Below are 19,409 nucleotides of genomic sequence, written 5' to 3'. Positions count from 1 at the left end.
TGTGATATCACCGAGCAAGTCACAAGCCGCGTGCTGCGCCGCTGGGAAGCTCACCTCGTGTTGCAGCGTTGCCAGCTCGATGTCAGCTGCTCGCCAACGCTCCGTCGTCCGCGGCAGGCGCGGTCCAATTTTAGTGTCTAAACTGATCCCGCTTTACTCACATTGCACTTGAGACAGACACAGGGCCCGCACCAAGGGGTCGTGTGAAACACTCACAATAACAGCTCCAAGCCCTCGCTGCTAATGGAACGGTCGATGCCCACGCAGGGAGCAATTTAGGATGGAAAAATAAGGCGACGCCGCGATATATGGGTTGACGATCATATTTCACGGGGGGAGGGGGGGGGGGACACACTTCTCTTCTTTGTTACGGGCGCTCAGAGCGAGCCGTGTGATGCTGAGCACAGCACACGATGTTCCTGATGAGTGCTGCACGACGCAGCGCTACGGGCATATGAGCAGGGTAAAAGCGTAGCTGCCAAGGCAGTTTCATAACTGCAGCATCATTACATTTGTGGCACGCATGTGACATTTGAACGAACCATAAAATGCAGCCACTCGCATTTAAGGTTCGCCTCTGCATGGCCAAATGTGCAGGAGACACATTGCATAATGAACATTACTTTTCGGCGTGTAATGGATTAAAACAAGGACGCATGTTATGCACAGCCCTTTGTAAATTCACGGGAGTCGAACTCAGCTCACCGGGTTCCTAACACAGCGAGCTAACCACTGCACCACAGTTCCACCCAATATGCATGCATCAGAATACAACTAATCTCAGCAAGGGTATATCATGAATTAAGAATTTAAAAATAACTCGACATCAACATTTTAGATTCAATCATAACCATGAATATGAAACAATTCCCATCGCCTGATACGCTGATCAAATAAGGATGAATTTTAAAATGACAATTCCCATTTTCAAATATGTGGCTAACATCAAACCCATCCTAACAAAGCCCACCGTGGCGTCATAGAAGCTATGGTCACCCAATGGCCAAACCCAGTTCAAATAAGCCTTCGCAGCAGTACTCAGCAAAACAAAATTGACAATGCTGCAGACAAACAACTCCCATCCCTTCTGGGAAGAGAGTTGCTTGGTGGTGGGGGGATACTGCGTGGAAGGGAGTGGGGAGGGATTAGTGGTGGGTGGGAGGGGGAGACAAGGCCGAGGGATGAGGAGGAGAGAGAGGTTGGGGGGGGGTGGGTAGTCGGGCGCGTCCCTACTGGAAGGGTGAGATACCAGCGCATGAGGCTCTTCGGCTCTCCACATCCAGGAGCGTTCGTCACTTTGTGGGTGGTGGCCTGTTTTAAATTACCGTAAGCGGATGACGTCTGCGTCTTAGTCGTGCGCCCGCGCGCGTGTGTATATACGATGCTCAGAACAGCGTCAATTGCGTATCCTGTATTTTAAAACGAAATCGCTGCAGCGGAGCGATCGTTCAGTTTCTGCGTAAAGGGGGACCAGCTCGGCAGCATCGATCTGCCATCCGTCATCGCGTGCACATCTGGCGTCAAGACGACAGCCGACGTCCTCTCGCCTATTGAACGCCGGGAAGAAATCCGCGCCCCTTTGTTGCACGTCTCTCCTTGCCTTCTCGTAAAAGACACAGCCGCACAGTCAGGGAGGCTTAAATAAATTCATCCTGCCACTGGTCTTTGTTTTTGGTCGATGGGATTCGAGCCTTTGTCCGTTTTTTTTTGCGGGGGGTCTGTTGCTCGACGGACGTGGAACAATAGCCACTGCCATCGGGCAGCACGCTGCACACTCACCGAAGGAGCGCCCTGCCTGGACACTGTAACACGTCGCTTCGCCAAGGTACGTTCACAATTTTCCGTACCCTGCATGCTCAGCTACCACCGCGCATGCACGGCGAGACGCGCTCCCAACACGGGCGATGCTCACGGTGCGCTCGCATCACGGGCGCCGGCGAGCCCTTGCTGCGTGCGTCCGTACGGCCATCGCTGACGACGGAGCAAGAGGACGCGCGCGTGCGGATTAAATCACGGGGGCGAAACCCGTCGCGTGAGAATTTGCCACGGTCACATGGAGCTGGCCATATTTTTTTTTGCTGTGATTGTTTCGCGGTGCGGTTAAGATGCGGGGGGGGGGGGGGAGAAGGAAAAAATAACAAAGCCGCGATGAGCGGAATATGCGCGCGCGCTTTCGCATTAAATATTCATGCGCTGGCGCTAATAGAGCACGGCACGATTGGGGAATTATCCGCGCGTCGCTTGGCACGGGGCGTTGGCAGCGGTCTCACCGGCCGGGTGGCGATGTCCTCTGTGGCAACTAATCGCCGGGCCGCCTTCGAGTCGGATTGGGCGACCAGTGTTCGAGGTCCCTTCCCTCGCCTGCCTGTAAGGCACCACGGCGGCTTTGCGAAATGTGTTCAAAATAAAACGGCTCAAGATGGACTGGATAACAAAATCCCGCTCCAGATTTTCGCATCAGGCCTCCTTTCATGTTTAAAATAAATAAAATATAAAGGATCTGTCAGTACAAGGATTAACCACACAGAGTACTTGTGGTGAACATGCAAACAAAAACATGATCTGGTAGTACATGATGATGCATTGTCTTTGAAACTGATTGGTCCACACCAGAGATAGCTTTCTTTAGAGCCCAGTCGCCTTTTGGCGTCCTCTGGTCTAACACTGTTTGAGACGAGGCTCGAAAGAAGCCGTCTCTGGTGTGAACCCATCAGTTTCAAAGACAATGCATCATCATATACTACAAGAGCATGTTTGGTTTGCACGTTCACCGCAAGTATATAGGTTAATGTAGACATGATTCATTGCAAAAGGTTTCTGTTTGGTGTTGTAACATCTTAACACAAACTGTTTTATTTCCAGAGAGGGTAAGACCAATTCTTATAAATATATATGTTGTTTATCAACCTCTGTGAAGCAGTGCTGGTGTAATGGAATTAATACTAATACATGCCTGACCTGAGAGCTTTTAAGCCCAAGCACTCAGTGGCTTGCCAGGGCTTAATTACCAGAACACAGAGATGGACTTGGCAATGTACGTGGCTCACACAGTGTACAGTGATGACATTATTTCAGCGCTGAAGCTCAGAACCCGACATTCAATTCAACACGTGTTCCACATGTAACGGCAATTATCGATGTAATTATCCCGGCTCTATATAATACCAATATTTACGACACAAGAGGCATGTAACAATGTGAATACCTTGCAAGTAGACAAACTGTCACAATTAGGGGTTGCGATTCAATTCGAGAATCAATTATTTTACCTTCCGTGGCGAATGTAGAACCTCTAGTGGCTGTAGGGGTCACGTGAACCAATTACATCAAATGCTTACAACAACAAAAATAACCAACTCCTACGCACACGATTCAATGCACGCATTGTGCATTATTTTTTTAAAAACTGCTGAATCGATGCATCGCAACATAATTGTTACGTATCTTTTGCTTCTTACTGCGGCGATAAAACGGCGAACCCCATGACAAAAAAAAACCATGTCGAACAGCGGCGTACAGCTCACTCATTCTCCACCGCTCGACGCCAGAGGAACCGCGTAGCCGCGTCTCTGTCTCCCTCCACAATGGGGTACTGATGGCGTCCTCGGCCCGTGGCTCTGTCGGTAATTTGAGAACAGGGAGGCGATTGAGTAACGGAACCCGTGATGGAGCGGGGGACATTCAATAGCCCCACTGATCTAAACCGTGAGAATCACAGACGACGGCTGTGCGCGCATCGCCGCAGAGGGCACACATCGGCGTGAGGACACACATCGGCGTGAGGACACACATCGGCGTGAGGACACACATCGGCGTGAGGACACACATCGGCGTGAGGACACACATCGACGTGAGGACACACATCGGCGTGAGGACACACATCGGCGTGAGGACACACATCGGCGTGAGGACACACATCGGCGTGAGGACACACCTCGGCGTGAGGACACACATCGGCGTGAGGACACACCTCGGCGTGAGGACACACATCGGCGTGAGGACACACATCGGTGTGAGGACACGGCGTTAGCGCAGCGAGATTTTAGAATCAGGATTATTATTTATACTGGAGGAATCCGATGAGCTATAAAGCTCTTTTTCACAGATGTCCAGTAGGGGCGGGTCAGAATGTTACAACAACAAACAGTACAACAGCACGGTCGGATTGCAAAGTATAGGAAAAGTAAACAAATCACCAAAAATATAAACAAATATAACTAAACTAAATTTTTATGTAACCAAGTAAGGCCCACTCAGGTATTAACTTTTTTTCAGAAGCGACCTGGCCACAAATGATAGCTCAACAAAAGTGGCTTGTCATGTGCAAGTTTATACCAGCAAAAAATAATCTAAATAATCTCAATGCACGTTTCTCAATGTGGAGGGAAAAACCTGAGGAAGAAAAATTCGACGCGACCACGGGGAGAGAGAAGACGCAGACTTCAAATATTTGAACAGCGCATTTGCTCTGCCATCACATCCTGAGTGAGTGATTGCCTCAAGTGCCCCATTGCTCTGGCGCCTCGAGATATTCCGCATTGGGAGGCACAGTATCAACATTGAAACAAAGATAGGACAACAACAATTTGTTACATGGTATCATTGAGGAGAATTTTGCAGATGTTTCAAATAATTGATCTAAATTACTGATGGTGCATTTACGAATTTGCCAGTATTGTTTTCAGGTCAAAGGTGGAATGTCAATGTCACGAAACTCCTCAGGCATGCGGCTGACATGAGTCTTCATTTCCGCTGAGTCCTTTGATCATTGAGGACACACTTAGCGGAGATGTAAGCTTTTAGTTGTGGATAATGTTGTTTTAGGAGCATGGGTAAGTGGCAATGAGGCATCGTTATCCCTCGATGGATCAATTAATTAATGAAAATAGATTATTTAGCTCACAATACTTGAATTAAATAATGTGTGTAAATAATCTACTATTTAAGTGCTTACAAATTCCACGATGATTGTACATTTAGTCTCATGGAACACACGACGCAGGCAGCACAAACAAGATAGGCTGCACACATAAAACAGACTGCATGGGGCAGACAACACTTACAAAGATAGAAAGTATAACTTGGTGCAACGGAGACCCAATGAGTCAATAGAAATTAAAACGGACAGCGCCGATGCTTGCACAGATTCCACATGGGACAGACGGACCGCAGGCATGAGTCGCCCATGACGCAGGAGACCGACGTTGCAGACCGCAATATATTAGAACAAAAAAAAAAGGAATCGATGCTTTCGTTAAACAACTGAAAAAAAATATCACGCTCCGAATTGTGACGTATTCATCACGTCACTGGGTGGTTGAGTAGTTACAGCGATCACTGCAAGCTATTGCTGCTGCCGGATGCCGTAGCTGTAGACATAGAGGGGTCTGTGCGGCGTTATGCGGCCTGATAAAGGTTACAAAATACCAGGCAGTTGAAACCGACACTCCCACCCAGAGTGATGAACGACACTCCCACTCAGAGTGATGAACGCCTACCCGTTATTGCAAGTGAAATACCCTGCTCCATGAGGAAATATTTGCGTAGCAATGGCCATGATACCGTGACTCCTAGCCCCCATCCCCCAGCCAGGGCCAGGCCTAACCTAACCCCTATCACTACTCCATCCCCGATCACTACCCCATCTCCTATCACTACCCAACCCCTATCACTACCCCATCCCCTATCACTACCCCAACCCCCATCACTAGCTCATCCCCTATCACTACCCCTATCACTACCCAACCCCTATCACTACCCCTACCCTTATCACTACCCCAACCCCTATCACTACCCCAACCCCTATCACTACCCCTACCCCTATCACTACCCCAACCCCTATCACTACCCCTATCACTATCCCAACCCCTATCACTACCCCTATCACTACCCCAACCCCTATCACTACCCCAACCCCTATCACTACCCCATCCCCTATCACTACCCCAACCCCTATAACTACCCCAACCCCTATCACTACCCCATCCCCTATCACTACCCCAACCCCTATCACTACTCCAACCCCTATCACTACCCCAACCATATCACTACCCCAACCACTGTCACTACCCCATCCCCTATCACTACCCCAAACCCTATCTCTACCCCTATCACTACCCCTACTCCTATCACTACCCCATCCCCTATCACTACCCCAACCCCTATCACTACCCCTATCACTACCCATATTACTAACTCTACCCCTACCGCAACCCCTCCTTAACTCCTCCCCATCTGTTCTCCTGTCACCATAACTACACCACCACATTTAATAACAACCCCACTCTTTATCTCAGCCACTATAATCTTAAATACAATTTCATCATTTCTGAAAAGTGCCTTGGAATAAGGCGCTATATAAATGCATAAAATATATATTTTAAAATCTGTACCCAGGTAAATTTCATATTTTGTACATCATAAGACGAAGTATCTGATTGATTCTCCTGCACAACAGTGCGACCCTTCGTGTTCGACAACAACCCACGGAGCATACACTGCAGAGCTACCTCTGACATCCATTCAATTGACCTCTGGTCCACACGATACAGGGCACAAACTTGACCATCTGCTATGCATGGGAGTCATGTTTGTCACCGGACATTCCAACCGATATTTGAATTCTCAGAGCTGGAATTTAGCCAAAAATCCAGAACCAAATTTAAGGAAAATTATGTTATTTGTCACTGGTGGCGAGGCTGAGTAACACGCAGCTGCCACAAATCTTAACCCAGGATCTCAGCGGTGCCAGCTCAGCACTCTCACCTCCTGCCCCCTCACTTTTTATTTTATTTGATCAGAGCTGAGCTTGCAAAGCCATCTCGGCACCAACGCAGCTCCTCCGCGCTTCCCTCGAGCGAAGGTGAAGGCGCTTCAGGACTTGGGCTCTCTTTGAGCCGTCGCTCCACCGTGCCGACCGCCAGACACCGACCAACTTCCGCGTCGGGGATTTGTTTTTTATCGCGTCACGACCTTAAAGGCATTCTGTTCTCCTGTAACGCCGCGTGGTGTTTTCACGACGCCAATTGTAACACAACGCGATGGACTTTTGAGGGAATGCATTTTTGTTACAACGCGGGCGAGAATCGGATGCACCGCGATCGAGCGAACAGAACTACGTCGCGCGAGTAGGAATAGGCGGCTGTGTGGCTGCCTCGGCGTAGCATCCCACAAGGCGGGATGCTGCTGGATGCTTCTAGATGCTAGCCACGCACCTCGGTCTTTGTTCAGTCTGCGTATGCATCTCATGTGCTATCGCGGACTGTGTTTTACCCTACGTTACACATGATTTTTTATAACGCGATTGTTCCACAGTGCGGTGTTATTCAAGAACGCAATTGCTTCCGCGTTATAGTAGAACGGACTGCACGTTTCCACCCGGTTTTGCGTTTTTTGTAGTCACGCGAGATTTAGTTTCCCTGATCACGCGGAAATTCTAAAGCAGCCAAATGCGCTACCAAATTGAAGGCAGGCCCAGCAGCACGAGGACGATGGGACCTTGTAGGCTCCCCTTGGCCCCGGCGTTCATGCCGGATTTATCGGCCGTGTTAAGGCCCGTGGTGTTGGGTGGCAGCGAGGTCGTGCGGATTGCAGCGCTCGCTGGAAAACCCAATGCTGGTTAACAAACCAACGCTGCCCACTGCCATCTCATAGTTCACGGCTGGAGGTCGACGCGACTGCAGCGGAGCGGCAAGCTTCCTCGCTCACGCGTCCGTGGCTTCAGAAAATAGAAACCCCTCAACGGGCCTCGGCAGGGTTAACAAAGTCAGGGCTTCGTTATTCACCGAATGTTTCTTTTTTGGGGTCGCTGGTAGAGTGGACTAGACGGCGCTGTCATTACAGAGCAGCCGCAAGTCATAGCGGGCAGCGCACCGGATGTGGTGTGCCGAACAGAACCCGTTGCAACTGCGCCCCGTGTATGGTGCGTGTGAAGTCTCTTGTAGGGACAAGAGTGTGCAGGTTTCTCGATGTACAGTACTGCACAGGTATGTATGGAAAATATAAAAAAAATATCTGGCAACCCGCACCTCCGATTAGCGCGGGTGGCTACGTAAAGTGCGGAAGAAGTGCAATGAACGTAAATACCGTACACCTCTTTGTCAATCGACTGCTGAATAAAGGCCTCCCTATACAATGTTTTTTTGACCGTAAGTCGAAGACGGGGGAGGGGGGACCCAAGAACTAAATTTGATAATACTCCCCCACTAGCTTAGCCAAGACATAGACTTGAACTCAGGTGGCCATGTTCATAGTATGACGCTTGCCACTGTGCGACCGCTACATCCCCTGTGTGTACAGACTCGCACGTGTCACTCTGTTCTTTCACGAAGTCAACCGCTGTTAATATTCTATCGTGTAGCATAAAGGGATTGACAGGGCTACAACATAAGCCAAACGTTAGGTTCAATAAGCATGCTTTGAGTGAGCAAAGGCCCCAGTCACGGACCCCGTCCATTTGTAATTTCATGGCAAGACAGGATTAGCCACACAGCAGTCAGGGAGAGAATAACGTGGCAGTGAGTCGTGTCGATCCTGCGACACGTGTGCAGGGTGGAGGAAACACTGGAGCGGTCTCCGTGAGTTCAGCGAGCAAGGGGGAGAGAAGACCTAAGAGCAGATGGTGGGATACCGTATGGGTTGATCTTGGAGGTCACGTGTCACTTAGCAGCAGCTGCGGAATCTGGAATAAGGGTGGCATCAGCGGCGTTGGCCACGATTGCAAACCTGCTCATTCTCACATTGCGTGTGTGGCGTTATTTGAAGTGTACATCCATGTTACTGTACCGTAGTTTGGTTTTGTTCCATATTTAATTCCCAAACGTGCTCTCCGCGTCAACATTGACGGCGTGTCATCGGGAACTCTCACAGCCAGCAGTGCATCACACTTTGTCATAGATTACGTCAGAGAACTACTCCTGAAATTACTTCACTAAACCCCTCTTATTCATATTCTTAGTTTTTTCGGTAAAGTCACGTTGAAGAAAAAAAAACTAAAAAAAACTAAGAATATGAATTACTGCAGTCACGAAAGCTTTAAATCAAAATTTAAACCCCTCTTGTCCACACGAGGGGTACTCTCTTTACATGCCCTGCAAAGTGTGCTCATCAAAAGGCAATAAAGCCAACATTTTTTATACGTTCCGAGCCTCAATTTCTAATAAACTGAGTCAAAAACTGCGTTTAACGTGATGCGGTTTTCAATGTGAGTTGACAATCATAGTAGAGTGGACTGAGACCATCAACTCGCCACGCGCGAGAACCCAGTTGAATCACGGGTGGCCCGAAATACGGATTCAAACTCAAAAGGATATTAGCAGCGCTCCGAGCCACTGGATCACCCGGACACGTGCATTTCACACATTCTACATAGCGAGTGGCCTGCACGCTACGCAACGCACAATGTGCCTCACCGTGCTGCAGCCAGGTTCCGAGTTCCCTATGTTGGTTGGCCTGCGGCCCCCACAGTGCCACGAACACAGCTTTCGCATTACGGTTTTCTGACAGTGGCATATGTGCGTCGGGGAGTGAGATAATGCATTCCGTTGACGTCACCACGACCAATAAATCTATTACGGCTCTGTGCGGGAGAAGGGAAATATAAATTGAAGCTGCGGTTTGTTTAAATAATTTCCCCCCCCCCCCCTCTTCTTAGCTCTTTCGATAAAGTCACGTTGAAGGGAAACAATAAAATATATATAGCTTTTTATATATTTTATTATTTTATTGTTTCCCTTCAACGTGACTTTACCGAAAGAGCTAAGAATATGAATTACTGCAGTCACGAAAGATTTAAATCAAAAGGAACATTGTTAAATTAGCAAAACCATGTATGGTTACATGTGTAACAGATGACGTGGAGGCCGGTATCATGACTGACTGTAGGAGGGTCTAACGAAGCTGCGAATGAATTCTCCCACGTCCCACCAACTCCAGGCGGCTTTTCACCCTGGACAATCAAATCCAGCCAATCGCGCGTCGGAGGATGATTCAGTGGCGTTCCGTTTTCCTATGCCTACTCACCCGCCGGATAAAACTCACCCACGGCGGATGACAATTTTAATGTTTTTTTCTCACGGTTGCTGAGAGCACAGGTGCCCAAAGGGTCCAAAATGCCGAGTGGCCAGCAACAAACGAACAATAACAACCAAGCGTCAGCATTGAAGATTGCGCTTCCATGAGAGCGAACACGCTGTCGCGCAAGTCAATACATCTGGCCACGACCTCACGCTGTGTAACTGACACGCGAGAGTCCCGACTCCCCCACACGTCACAAAGGGCGCTCTGGCCAACCGCGTGAGGAGAACAACAACCGGCCCCCGCTCCCCACCGGGGCCCACGGCGCCAGAGTTTGACAGCTCGATCGGGCTCCAGCTGCTCCCGTTCATTCCTACGGGGATGCTCTCTCGCCAAAGCTTGCCATCTGCTCTCGCCGTGACGGCACGCACAGCGGCAGTCGCCGCGAGGAGTGGCCGGGTTGCTCCGGGGTCGGAGCAACTGAACCGGCAACGTTCAGAGCCTGGGTGTGAATCTGGCCAGCAACCCCTTGGTTAAATGGGGTTCTCACGTTGTTGGAAGTTTATGGTCTCGGCCGGCTAAAGAATAGCCGTACAGCAGAAACATGTCAAATTTGATTTCGTTAATTTATTGATCTAATTTCGAGCTCTGTAAGAAAAATAAAACATTCCGCGCGACGGACATTTATCTCTGTATAATGATGTGTGCAGCACCCGGTAAGGTGCACAAATAGGTCACTTAAATGGATGTCAGAAAGTAGTTTATGATACCTTCTTCCACAGGCCACTCTCTAACACAGGGTGGGACACGTCATCTTATAAACATGGTGCCAAGAGCACAATTGTAAATAAACATGTACGAAAAGGAAACAAAAAAGTAGCCGATTGCACTTGAGCCCAGGTCCAACATGTAAACATTTACAACTAAACTGCATCATCACTCTATTTGCTGATAAACAAAAGCTCGCTGAACGACTGTCTTGAGTGGTGGCCCGGGTCTTCCTTTGCGAAAGGAAACAATGTAAATTAGCGACCTCTCAGCTGCTTTAAATACAAAAAAGGGTCACCGATTGATCCATTGATTGATTTGCTCGCCGCAGGATGCCAGGAAGCTGCCCAATGTAAAACGGACACCCTCACGCCAAGCGACCGATGGCGCGTGACGAGGGAACGTTGCTTCTAAAGAGGCCGTGCTGTCGCCCGACTGCAATAAACTCACCCCCGCCCCGCCTCTCTCTCTCTCTCCACAACCCCCTGCCCGTTCCTCCCCACCGCCCCACGGCTCCAGGTCCACCGTCCTCTGCCCGCGTGCTTTTCTGCTCGGCCATGGCGGCACCGTCCGTAGCTGCGTGGGTGGTGCTGGCGACGGCGGCGACGCTCGTGATGTCACACGGGTTCAGCGACATCGAGGTTCACCCATCGGCGCAGCACCAGCAGCAGGGTAGGCTGCCCCCCCCCACCCCCCACCCCCCACACTGCTGCACCCCCACACCACAAGGGAACACGTTCGCCCATCTCTCCGTCACTTCACCGTCCGGAGACAAAGTTACCGCACAGCGAGCCAGATGCAGTTACGGTTACGTACGTTTGTTGAACTTCTTTCACGCCGTACGCAGTCAACCCGTGGTGCTGCTGTGCGATCCAGGGAGTGGTAGATCACACGAAGATTGATCAGCGTGCGATGGCTCAACGTTTACTGTTGGCTGGCCGTCGAACAAAGTCGGTGGTCACAGCACCGCATGCTTTCAGGCGTGCGGTGCTGCGGCCGTCTGGAACGCCCTCGCTTTCGATATGAGGAAGCCACTGGAGCTATGCAACTTTAAATTTCGGTTGAAAACCCAATTCTTGCGAACTGCTTTTTGTGTTTGGTTTGTCGTCCTTCTGCCAAAACCTCCGATTAGCACGGTTGGCTTCGTACGGTGCGAAAAAAGTCCAACATACAAACGTACAGACCTCTGACGTGGCCAGTCTTTGACAATACAGCAAGTAGGTTGCGAACACATCTGTGTATATTTTGTGTTATAGGCTTGTGCACACGAGTTTTCCTTGGTAACTACACTCAAGTCTTTTTCCTACGAGTAAAATGCATCCAGGAAGTTCATGGGCAGGTAAAGGCGCCATGGTGGCGAGATGTTATCTCCCTCGTCTGGTACGCGGAAATATGTGGGTACGATCCTGACCCTGACAACGCCTGTATGTTTGGAGCTTGCGTGTTTCCTCTATCCCTGTGGTTGCGTTCGTTTTTTTTCTTCCCCCGGATCTCAGGTTTTGCCCTCCACGTTTAGAAACAAACGTCTAGATTATTTGGCTGCTGCTATAAATTCCCACATATGATGGTAATTGATGATATACGCCACTTCGATGAACGTGTGGTCAGGTCGCCTCTGGAAAAGAGTGAATTGCTCAGTGGAGTTTATCGGGTAAATTTTGAAGAAAAAAAAATGTTATTCATAGGAGTTTTTTGTGTGTGTTAAGCCACGTAAATTACCGGCGACATGTCGTTCTAGAATTGTAAATTTTGTGGGTTCACTCTCCAACACACCGGTATGCTGAACTAGTAACTAATTGGCATTTTTATTTACGTGACGAAGCTCATCAATTGGCTATGTCTGGTGAAAGCCTACGCGTTAAACCAAAAAAAAAGGTTGCATGTGGTAGAGGAATGTGTGGGTCTATTTCAGCAAGATGATGAAAAGTTAAGGTAGTCCCACCTCTTACACGACGTCTCGCCAGTGCGGAAGAGTAGGCCAAACACACTCTAGGTGGGGGGATCTCTATAACTCGCTCTAGTGGAGGCCGTTACGTCAGCAGTGGAGCGAGAAAACAATTGTAGGGCTGCGCCTTTACATTTTTTTCCCTTCAGTTTCCTCCAACATGTAAAGTTCTCAGTAAATGGACAAACACCAATGATGACTTCCCAGTACGTGGAAGTTCATGATAACTCCCTTTTAACAGGGGCAATACTTGGTCTTCTGCGACCCAATCAATCTGATGTGCCATGGCATGCCAGATCTGACAAGCTAAGCGGGGATTATTTGCCTGGTAAATACTGGCATGAAGTCACTGCCAATGGGAATTCCAGGCACGGGGATGTAAGGTGGCCAGGAGATTGAAGCACAGTAATGGATTTAATGGATCTGAGCGGAAATTTGATCATTACACCCCCCCCCCTCCCCGAAATATTAAGAGTATTTCTCCGGGCACTCTGGTTTTCTCTCACAGATCAATACTCTTGAATGACATTTGGCAAACATCTCCACACAGGACCCTCCTGATAACGAGTCTTGAGACCCAGCGAGGCTGCACTGGATAAAAAAGTCATAATTTAAATGACCGAAAAGCCGAGTTTAACAGGCTCACATTTGAGGATGTCTTGCGCATGTAAAACCCCGACTGTAAATAATTAATCGCGCAGATTACATTTGCAGCCACTCGACGAGCGTTAGTAATTCGCGGAAATATTTTAAATAGCGAGTCAGGGTTACATTTGAAATCGTTAACGACTTCCTTTAAAATGCAGTTTTTTTACCGCACTCTAAGTGAATGTCACGGAGCTGTTCTTGATTATAATCCAGTGCAAAACACGCGATTCGTGCATTTCTCTATGAAGCCAGTGACCTGAGGCCCACCCACCTCCACCAAGCCACACGGAGCAGCGTGGTGCAGTGTGGTCAAAAACCCCCCGTGACCAACACGGCGTTGGGGCCTTGATCCAGCAGTGGGTTGACAAAAGGGGCTGCAGATGATATTCGATCATTCGTTTAAAACAGATACAGAAATAATTAATGTGCAGCTTGAAAATGTCTCCTCCATGCAAATACATATTTTGTATATTGAATGTTGTTAGCAGTACACATTGAAAACCTGTCACAGCCCAGCAACACTGAGTCATCTTTATTGTGACTCACCCATCACTCTCCCCGCTCTCTACCCAAGCGTTTTTTCTGATTATTCACCCGTAAGTGGAAAATGGTCCCCCGCACGCTTTTTTTTCCAGCCCTTGTTTCCACTGCCAGAGGAAACACTTAGACAGCCACGCTAATACCATCCGCAATGAGGTTGAAAGCACTTTTAATGGTTTTATAACGAAGTAAAAACTATTATTCATAACCTTATTTTGCCAATTTACGACCTGATTGAAGGCCTCCCCCATGGCCAAGAGGGAGTACCGAATGGATGATCCACATTTTTCATCCGTACTCTAGGTCCCAGGACTGGATCAGACATCTCTCGCCACGGCTGGGAAATGAGCTCACTTCACTGGGTTTCACGGGGTACTGCGATAACCACTGCAGCAACAACACCACCCCCCTGCCCCAGTAACCGAATTATTCCGATTAATTAATTAAGTTTCGATTTAAAGCTTTCGTGACTGCAGTAATTCATATTCTTAGCGCTTTCGGTAAAGTCACGTTGAAGGGAAACAATAAAATAATAAAACATATATAAAACAATACAAATTCTCACAACGTTTCGACCATAACGCATTTTATTATTTTATTGTTTCCCTTCAACGTGACTTTACCGAAAGAGCTAAGAATATTATTAAGTTTAATTTAGTAGGTATAGCCCTGTGAGCCATGCGGCTCTTGACTCGGGTGCAACCGCAACAAACAAAAACGTGAACAAGAAACATCTTAAAGTGACTACGCGCAACAGAAAAATCCAGGAAAAAACAGCAAAAATCTTCCAGAAAAACACCGTATTTCAACGCTGTGTGCAAAAATCCCAGTGGGATGCAAGTCAAACAATAACAACCATAAAAAAAAATTAAAGTTATCAGGCTAACTCTGTACTACAACAAACAAACATGGCTAAGCCAAAACGTTTTCAAAATCACCAAAATAAAGCTATAAAAACAATGTAACAGTGATCGACATAGGTGAGGCCATAACCGATTCAGACAATCGTCACTGGTTTTTGCCGTGAGTGGGAATCTAACTGGTTGGCCGAGACCTCCTTTGCCAGTAACAAGATATAGGAATAGGTTTTACCCTTTTAACTGATGCCTTGAATAAAGGTGTCCGTTTTAGTGCCAGTTAAAAGGGTAAAACCTATTCCTATATCTTGTTACTGGCAACGGAGGTTTCATAATGTAAATGCTCACCCCGAGCCCTCAAAACTCTGATAGTGCGCTGTTTTTGAGTTGTACGCCTTTTGGCGTCTTCTGGTCCAACACCAATGGAGACTAGGCTCTAAGAAAAGCCGTCTCGGGTGTGGACCAATCAAATTCAAGGACAGTGCAATATTATTATCAGAGTTGTCTTTTTTGTTTGCATTTTGACTGCTTGTGTTGTGGTTATTGCAAACATGATGCCTTGAATAAAGGTGTCAGTTTTTGTGCCAGTTAAAAGGGTAAAACCTATTCCTACATCTTGTTACTGACAAAGGAGGTCTCATAATGGTTGGCCGACTTCGTGGCCAAGTGTGTTCATCACGACACTACCGCTTCTCACATTTACACACTCACGCAAAGACAAATATCCCGCAGCACCTGCCCCGACAGCCTTAACAGACTGTTGGGGCAGGTGCTGTTAGCGAGCACCTGTGAAAGCCAGCATGGCTTGGTGAATGAGTTATTGTGTGTGTGAGAGCTTGACCAAAATAATGATCACACAATTCTGTGGATGACTAACGCCATGGCTCGAGCAGGCGCGCTTCTGAGGACAGAAACGAAAGTGACCTCTCATGATCTCCTCTTGTCCTCCGAACGTCTGATTTTGTGAATTAAACGTACCCTTAACAATTTGGCTCATACACCACTTGTGTGAAAACTGTGCACACGTGCAACAGAACTCACCAGGTTTCCATTGATTTATATTAACTGTTTAAACGTGTTCATTTGGCCACTCGAACAGTTTAAGGCACTAAAAAAACACGCAATATGATCTCCAACTATACGCATACAATATTTCTGCTTTCTGTACACTCTGATATGTTAGACTTTCATGTAGGTATTGAAGTGTTGACAACGAATGCAGTTATTATGTTATTTGTGCTCAGCCACAAATGCCAATGGAGTTCCTGATTATATATATTTTTAACTTTTAAAAAACAAATATGTTGTTATTTTGTTGACGGCGAAGACAGCGGTGGAGTGCAGCGACAGCCATCGTTGCGCCGTACTTACGTTGAACTTCTTTCGCGCCGTACATAGCCAACCTTGCTCATCGAAGGTGCTGTGGGGAGGACCAAAGCAGACTAAACAAGCAGTTCTAAATGACTTCTCTGCGCAGTACACCACGTCTGGGCTCCCCGGCTTCACGCCGAGCGGCACCGGCCTGCCAAATCTGGGTCCCCGTAACCCCCACGGGCCGAAAACAGAAGTGGGCGAGGAGGCCCTCATCCAGCAGTGGATGATGACAAACGTGCTTCACCCGTGACAGTTTGAGATCGCAAAGGCAATAGATTCCCCCCGTATAGCCCGAAACAGACTGTTGGGGCAAGCGCTGTTAGCGTGCACCCCTGAAGGTCGGCACGGCACATGAAGGGGCCGGGTGGCCAGCCAGTCACGCCCGGACTGCCTTCGTCTCCCCAGCGGTGATGCTCACACACTGCACCCGGGCACCACCCGTCTAAGGCTGAGTTGACCTCGAGGAGACTCAGGATCGGTTCAACTTATTACGTCGGCCGTGAGCGTACATCAAACGGAGGTCGCCAGGTTCGTATCGCCCACCGCTACGCCGCCGGGGACACGGACACACGCAGGCGCGGTGTGCGATGAAATTTGTACCCCCCCCCCCCCCCCCGCTCCCACCTCCGTGTCCCGTGCGTCTAGAATCTCGGGGGGTGGAGCGCTTCCTCAAGCCGGGCCTGGGCGCCTCGGTGCTGCTGCTGGAGCACGAGCGTGGAGCTCTGTTCGTGGGGGCGCGTGGAGCCGTGCTGCGCCTCACGGCCGCCAACGTCACTTCCAAGCCCAGCCTCGTGGTAACGCAGCTCCACCTGTAACGCATCGTACAGCTCCACCTGTAACGCATCGTACAGCTCCACCTGTAACGCATCGCACAGCTCCACCTGTAACGCATCGCACAGCTCCACCTGTAACGCATCGCACAGCTCCACCTTTCACGTCTTCAGTCGCCAGTCTCGGGTGGAGCACTGCTCAGAAGGGCTCCACAGAGCACCGCCCTCGGCGATGGCGTCCGCTTAGGTGGGACTCCTGCTCGGAGTTATAAATACGGCTGCCACGAACTCCTAGATCTGATTAGCACGGTTGGCTACGTACGGTGCGAAAGAAGTCGGCTCTACGTAGGCTGCAAAATAAGTTCAACGTGCGTACGTCAAAGGCGAGCAACATTCATGAGGCTCAACCAGGACACATTGGTGAGCCGGCAGCCCCTGCCTCTGTCAACCTGTCTGCTGCTCACTAGGCCTTGCCTACTTACTAATCTACCCACCAACAAAGACAAAGATGCCCCGTATAGCCTGTAACAGACTGTTGGGGGAAGTGCTGTTAGCGAGTAACACCTATGACGGCCGGCACGTTACACAGGGGGGGGGGGGGGGGTGAGTGGCCAGCACCACGCCCGAAGTCTCCCGAGTGGCGATGTTTACACACCGCACCAGGTACTCTTTTAAGGCTGAGTCGATCTCGAGAAGGCCCAAGATAATCTCCACTGGTGTTGGCCGTGAACCGGAATCGAACCTGGGTCGCGGGGTTCGTGGTGTAGCGCGCTCACCGCTCCACCACCGCTGCTCCCCACTCCTTGAACCGTCACGAGGGTGGCAACACGTTCCACTCGGGAGAACGAGAAGACAACTCGAGTCCACAAGCGAGCGTGCCCCCCTTTGCCGTGCGCCCACAGATCCCTTGGGAGGCGAACGATGCCTCCAAGCAAGACTGCAGGAGTAAAGGCAGGACGGAGGTGAGTCGGTCACTCGCCAACGCAGCCTTCGAGGTTCACTGGAGCCCCTACGACACAGGCAGCATCGCATGTAGGGTTTTTATCATTGTGAAAAAGTATATTTATTTTTACATACGCTATTACTTTGTAAATGCAGCAATTCATGTTATTTATTATCTCAATATGTTGTTTTATGCGCCTCCTGACACCCGCCTCCCCGTCCCCTATTAATGCGATTCCGTGCCCATGATGAATCTGCTGCCGAGAACCAGCGTTTAATGAACTGGGCGTGTTTGGGGGGAAGCCGAGAGAGACATTTCGGTGGTGTGGTGTGGTTGGCATGGGCCCTCGTGCAAGGAATTCAGAATCGGAACATTTGTTTGTACTGGAGGAATCCAATTAGCTATACAGGAAAGCTCTTTTTCACAGATGTCCAATTCAATGGGGCTCCCAATCTTCAATTTTCTCCCTCGTCTAGGTCAGCCCCTGGGCTCCTGGGCTCGTCACAGCCCGTGGGGACTGGTGCAGCTGCACTGCCTACACACTCGGTAGCAGAAACTGTTGATGTTTTTTTTTTTAAAGTGGGAAAAAAGCCAGAGACTTAGGTGGACATAAGCGATTGTAAATGTAGCGGGGAGGATGGTATACCAATGTTATAGCCAGAGCTTCATTTCAATTGTATCTGTACCCGGCACACTAAGTCTAACATACCCCTAACTAAAGCTCTGGCTGCTTGCCACGTGCTTATTCACAGAAAAAAAATAAGCCCTGGTTATAGCCACAGATGAAAATCATCAAGCACAACGACTACAACTACCCACGACTGACTGCGAGATTAAATTAATATGCAGACTAAGATGATGTCGCAACGTTATTCGAGACCGAGGGAAATGCACGGACCACAGAGTGAAATATAATTCGTCGACTAGACCCAAGACTAAAATCAAGGGCGCCGACTAAATTGACATTAGTCCCCGCGCGTCATCACCCCCGTGCTGGTGTTCCCGCAGGACGAGTGCCACAACCACGTGCGGGCGCTGCACCTCAACGGCTCGCGCCTGCTGGCCTGCGGCACCGGCGCCTTCAGCCCTTTGTGCGCGCACTTTGTGAGTGGGAACCTCCGGGAGCACCATCTGCCGCATGCATGCACGCGCCTACGTGCACACACGCGCACGAATATATCGGTGTCTGTGATCGCTGTGTTGAGCAAACCGCGTGTGGCTGCGGTGAGCAACGGCGTGTGGTTGCGTTGGGTAACGGGGGTCGGTGTTGCCACGTCCCGGTGAATTTCCTCACACCCAGGACCCGGAGAGCGGCCACGCGTTCGGCATGGAGAGCGGTAAAGACAAGTGTCCGTACGACCCGGCGCAGGCGTTCTCCTCCGTGCTCGTGGGTGAGAGCATCTGCTGTGCTTCCCTCCCCCGACATCCGCCCCACTGCGCCGATTTAAACTCTAACCAGCCGCCCATGCCACTGCCCATCCCCACCCCCGACCGGTCTGCGTCGCGCCCCGAGTCGTTTACGCGCTGCTGCAGCTGCTGTCTCGCTCGTT

General features: G+C 49.5%; 2 protein-coding genes across 5 annotated transcripts in view; one reads left to right on the top strand and one right to left on the bottom strand.

The window, feature by feature from the left end:
- Positions 1-3,569, bottom strand: part of LOC116950790 (semaphorin-4D-like) — a 42,963-nt gene extending 39,394 nt beyond the window's left edge. For 2 of the 3 annotated variants that reach the window (XM_076073137.1, XM_032968859.2), the window contains exon 1: positions 55-1,100. The gene's annotated coding sequence lies outside the window, so the exon portion shown is untranslated. Of the gene's footprint in view, positions 1-54; positions 1,101-3,269 lie in introns of those variants that run through there. The other variant, XM_076073138.1, reaches the window with a different exon arrangement.
- Positions 1,224-19,409, top strand: part of LOC116950789 (semaphorin-4D-like) — a 36,276-nt gene continuing 18,090 nt past the window's right edge. Inside the window, exons 1-7 of one of the 2 annotated variants that reach the window (XM_076073136.1) lie at positions 1,224-1,825; positions 3,746-3,850; positions 11,302-11,454; positions 16,792-16,940; positions 17,819-17,878; positions 18,868-18,963; positions 19,160-19,250. In XM_076073136.1, the coding sequence (XP_075929251.1) occupies positions 11,340-11,454; positions 16,792-16,940; positions 17,819-17,878; positions 18,868-18,963; positions 19,160-19,250 (511 nt within the window). In that variant the 5' untranslated portion in view covers positions 1,224-1,825; positions 3,746-3,850; positions 11,302-11,339. The remainder of the gene's footprint in view (positions 1,826-3,745; positions 3,851-11,301; positions 11,455-16,791; positions 16,941-17,818; positions 17,879-18,867; positions 18,964-19,159; positions 19,251-19,409) is intronic. The other variant, XM_032968854.2, reaches the window with a different exon arrangement.

This window comes from Petromyzon marinus, chromosome 40, assembly GCF_048934315.1.
Source record: "Petromyzon marinus isolate PM22_M1 ecotype Great Lakes invasive population chromosome 40, UKy_Petmar_22M1.pri1.0, whole genome shotgun sequence".
In the NCBI taxonomy this organism is placed as follows: Eukaryota; Metazoa; Chordata; class Hyperoartia; order Petromyzontiformes; family Petromyzontidae; genus Petromyzon; species Petromyzon marinus.
The sequence above is the reverse complement of the archived record's forward strand: the minus strand, read 5'-3'. Positions and strand labels throughout refer to the sequence as shown.